The 4,752-nt window shown below is 46.8% G+C and overlaps 1 protein-coding gene across 1 annotated transcript in view; it reads right to left on the reverse strand.

Moving 5' to 3' along the window:
• Positions 1-383: 383 nt before the first annotated feature.
• LOC138862577 (uncharacterized) overlaps positions 384-4,752 on the reverse strand; it is a 7,737-nt gene continuing 3,368 nt past the window's right edge. Inside the window, exons 5-8 of the mRNA XM_070125005.1 lie at positions 4,609-4,752; positions 4,150-4,302; positions 3,287-4,030; positions 384-449 (exon numbers count right to left, since the gene is read on the reverse strand). Coding sequence (XP_069981106.1) covers positions 384-449; positions 3,287-4,030; positions 4,150-4,302; positions 4,609-4,752 — 1,107 coding nt within the window. The remainder of the gene's footprint in view (positions 450-3,286; positions 4,031-4,149; positions 4,303-4,608) is intronic.

The raw sequence follows: 4,752 nt of genomic DNA on the forward strand, positions 1-4,752 counted from the left end.
AATTGAGATAATTTCGCGTAATAGACGTAATAGAGTTCGTTAGAGGTCTTTGGAGGTCATGGAGATCGTTAGAGGTCGTTGAGGTCGTGGAAATCCTTAGAGGTCGTGGAGGTCGTGGAGATCATTAGAGGCCGCGAAGGTCGTTAGAGGTCGCAGAATTCGCTAGAGGTCGTTGAGTTCGTTAGAGGTCTTTGGAGGCCGTGATGATCATTAGAGGTCGTTAGCGGTCGTGAAGGTCGTTAGAGGTCGGGGAAATCGTTGGAGGTCGTGGTGGTCGTTAGAGGTCTTTGGAGGTCGTGGAGATCATTAGAGACCGTGGAGGTCGTTAAAGATCGCAGAGTTCGCTAAAGGTCTTTGGAGGTCGTGGTGATCGTTAGAGGTCGTTAGAGGTCTTTGGAGGTCGTCAGATCATTAGAGGTCGTGAAGGTCGTTAGAGGTCGCAGAGTTCGCTAAAGGTCGTAGAGTTCGTTAGAGGTCGTTAGTGGTCGTGGAAATCGTTAGAGATTTTTGGAGGTCGTTAGAGATCTTTGGAGGTCATGGTGATCGTAATGACCCTCGTTCCTTCATCCCTTTCGATCGCCTGATATCCCTCCTCGAGTCCTTCCTCCCGGTCGTTCTCCTCTCCCCCGTGGCACTGGCCCCTTGGCCGCGTCTGATGTGAGGTGCCGCCTGGGAGAGACGCTGCCGGGATGACCTTCGCAGTCGTCGGTGTGTGAGAGGGAGAGGGCAAGGGGGTGAGGGGGTGAGGGATGGTGAGGGGTGAGGGAGAGGGGGTGGTGAGGGGTGAGAGGGTGAGGGAGGAGGGGTGGTGAGGGGGTGAGGGAGGGGTGGTGGTGAGGGGGTGAGGGAGAGGGGATGGTGAGGGGTGAGGAAGGGGGGATGGTGAGGGGGTGAAGGAGGAGTGAGGGGGGAAGGTGAGGGTTTGAGGGAGGGGGGTGGTGAGGGGTGAGGGAGGAGTGAGAGAGGGTGAGGGGGTATGGTGAGGGGGTGAGGGAGGGGGGATGGTGAGGGGTGAGGGAGGGGGGAGAGAGGGGTGAAGGAGGGGTGGTGGTGAGGGGGTGAGGGAGGGGGGGGAGAGAGGGGTGAGGGAGGGGGTGGTGAGGGGTGAGGGAGGGGGGAGTGAGAGAGAGAGGGTGATGGGTGAGGGAGGGGGGGTGAGGGAAGGGGGTGATGAGGGGTGAGGGAGGGGGAGTGAGAGAGAGAGGGTGAGGGAAGGGGGGTGGTGAGGGGTGAGGGAGGGGGTAGTGAGAGAGAGAGGGTGAGGGGGTGAGGGGGTGAGGGAGGGGGGATGGTGAGGGAGTGAGGGAGGGGGGATGAGGGGTGAGAGAGAGAGAGAAGAGGAGAGGAGAAGAGAGGAGAGGAGCGGAGAGACAGAAAATGAAAAAAAAAGAGATAGAAAGATAAAGAGAGAGAGAGAGAAAGTGAGAAAAAGAAAGAGAAAGAAAGAGATGAGGAAAGAGAAAGAGAGAGAGCATCAAACCCAAAATAGGACTTTCCTCCGCCTCTTCTTTTAAGTTTAATTAATATGTAGACTAAAGTGTTGACATATTAAGCATGAATATATAATAAGATTTCAAGTAGATAAAAGTGACAATTCAAACCCATTGCGGTGAACTCTAAATAATAACAATAATAATAATAATAAAAAACAGGCTGAAACCATTAGTCAGAGCCTTAATTATCACTTGAATGATTAATGCATCTAATTATTATGTTGGTACTTTGTGTGTGTAATGAAATTGATATCTGTAACTCGTATGCTGCTGCCCCTTGAGGTTTAGTAGATTATGTAATCAGAACATAAAACGTACCCACATTGATTAAACTTGTGATAATGTTACCAGAATTTCCGTAATCAAACTTTGGGCGATATGTTGGGATCCCGCGGCAACTTATTCATTTACTTATATATTTGTTATTATTATTATTATTATTATCATTATTTTTTAAATTTATGTATCATTATTATTATTATTATTTTTTTTTTTTAGAAAATGCTAATCTGTTTATGACATTAGATTCTTTTAGACGTAATATTAGCTAGTCTTTGGAAAATGGTATTTCATGCTGACTTTTTTCTTCATTTTTTTCTCAGTTCTAAGAATATGAACGTTTTCTTGTAACTTAATTGCATACGTAAATACTTAACAATATTTGATGACACACTGAGTAAGAATTCTGTAGAACTATTTAGCTGTCAGAAAATGAATGTCCTCGCAATATCAAAGGAAAATTAAATACTTTATGACAAAGGACTAATCAGCCTTAAGTGCATACAATATCTTGAGGAAATAACAATTGTGCAATAGAATTCATAGTAGTTACACTTCTCATGTTTACTCGACTACATCAAATGCTATGAAGATTCAAACCCTTCTTCTAAACACGTTATATTTTATTGGTTGTAAATCATTATGGGGGGAGGGGGTGCAACTCATCTAAGTATTGCGCAACATGCACACACACACGTACGCACACACAGCCACCCACACGCGCACATATATATACACAGCGACAGAGAGAGAAAGAGAAAAGTAAATATCCTTTTATCCTTCCCATCCTTTGCTCTCCATCTTCGGCACGTTTCGGCGATTAAAGAGGATTCCGGTAACCTTTGCCGACGCAGGGAACCCGAAACAACCGAATATGGAAATTGGTTCATTGCGCGAGAGTGGTAATAACTATTGTTTAAAATGGACTTGACATTTAGATGAAAATCAAGTATTGCTGAGAAAAGAACCTTGGTGAGCGGTTTTTCATAATTTATTCATTTACTTACTTTTTTATAGGTGACGCTAGCCTACAGGGCATCTTACCTTTAGCGTGAAATAGGTTGGAAAATAAAATAAGGGAGGAATTTTCCAGTGCCTGACACGGGTGAGACTGTGTGTTATATCTTGGATAAAACTTATTATTTCTATGTTATCTGATGCCTTATTGTTGAAGCATTATATCTTGAATCAGTAAAGGATATAGCTTGTCATTTGAATATTGTCCACAGTCCTTTATTAAAGGTACCTCGTTTGTTCACTATTTTCAAAAACTATATCCAATAACCATGATCCTGTTCATATAAGATAACATAGATATTAATTTTTCATTTATTTAAATCACACTTACACCTCGAGCTTGACAGGAGGCCTTGTAGTTAGACTGTTTTTAAAGGTCGGGTTTAGAAAGAAAAATGCGTCTTATGTAGCACGGAATAAGGTATAATAAATTATGTAAACTTAATACATGCATTTAGCCAGCTTAGTTCCCAAGCAATACGCCATTACGTTGCTACTTTCGCAAATTTGGCAAAATCTCCAAATTTTTCGAAAGTGTGACTAGATTTCTTGTGGTCTGAGGATGGGCGTCCCCGGGCCGAGGCTGAGGCGGCGGCGGCCCGAGTGGGCGGGGCGGAGGCTGCCGGCGACGCAGTCACTGGCTTCACGTTGGAGTGCGAGCCGTATCCGCCGTGGTCGTCGTGGCCATAGCCGCCGCCATGGCCGTGGTCGTCGTGGCCATAACCGCCATGGCCGTGGTCGTCGTGGCCATAACCGCCATGGCCGTGGTCGTCGTGGCCATATCCGCCACCATGGCCGTGGTCGTCGTGGCCATATCCGCCGCCATGGCTGTGGTCGTCGTGGCCATATCCACCGCCATGGCCGTGGTCGTCGTGGCCATAACCGCCATGGCCGTGGTCGTCGTGGCCATATCCGCCGCCATGGCCGTGGTCGTCGTGGCCATATCCACCATGGCCGTGGTCGTCGTGGCCATAGCCACCATGACCGTGGTCGTCATGGCCATAGCCACCATGGCCGTGGTCGTCATGGCCATAGCCACCATGACCGTGGTCGTCATGGCCATATCCCTTGTGGTCGTCATGGCCATACGAACCCTTGTGTCCTCCCTTCTTGCCGTAGGAACTCTTGTGGCCGTAGTGTCCTTTGTCGCCGTAGTGGCCCTTGTGGCCCTTGTGGTCGTCGTGGTACTTGCCCTTCTCGTGGTGCCCCTTGTGGCCGTGCTTGTCGTGGTGATGTCCCCCCTGCAAGAAATCATTACCATGATTGTGTTGCACATTTCATGCACAGAAGATATTTTACTTTTACCTTTTCCCTGATTAGTCTGCCTGAACCGTTCCTCCTAAGTGAGACCAGTGCCTACCTTGTAGTGGCCTCCCTTGTAGTCCTTGCCCTTGTGGCCCTTGAAGTAGGCGTCGAAGTCGTCGTATTTGCTGTGGTACTTCTTCTTGTCGCTGTCGTCGTAGAACTTCTTGTTGTGGTGGTACTCCTCTTTGTGGTAGACGTCCTTGGAACCCTTTTGAGGTACAAGGTAAGGTCAGCAAGGATATCCATTTAAGGTGACGTTTGCAAGAGAATCACATAGTGTTTTCATTATTACAGGTATCTTGACTGAAGTTTATTTAGTTATTCAGTTCACTGGAAAGTTCTTGGGAAGGAATTACATCTTACTGCCTGAATGGTATAGGTAATAGCGATACAAATGAAGATTAAAGCAGCAGTATCAATTATCATATTACTAAGTCTGACGAAGATAATGATCGCAATGATAAAAAGTAATCAAAGACGCATGCCACAGCCTGACTTCCTTAGTTGAACTCACCTTGTCTTTGTGACCTTTGTTGTGATGACCTTTGGATCCGTAGTGGTGGCCTTTCTTGCCCTTTTTGCCTTTGTGAGAATCTCCGTAATACTTGTGCTTGTCGTGATGCCCCTTGTACTTCTTGCCATTGTTGCCCTTGTATCC

This window comes from Penaeus vannamei, chromosome 9, assembly GCF_042767895.1.
Source record: "Penaeus vannamei isolate JL-2024 chromosome 9, ASM4276789v1, whole genome shotgun sequence".
NCBI lineage: Eukaryota > Metazoa > Arthropoda > Malacostraca > Decapoda > Penaeidae > Penaeus > Penaeus vannamei.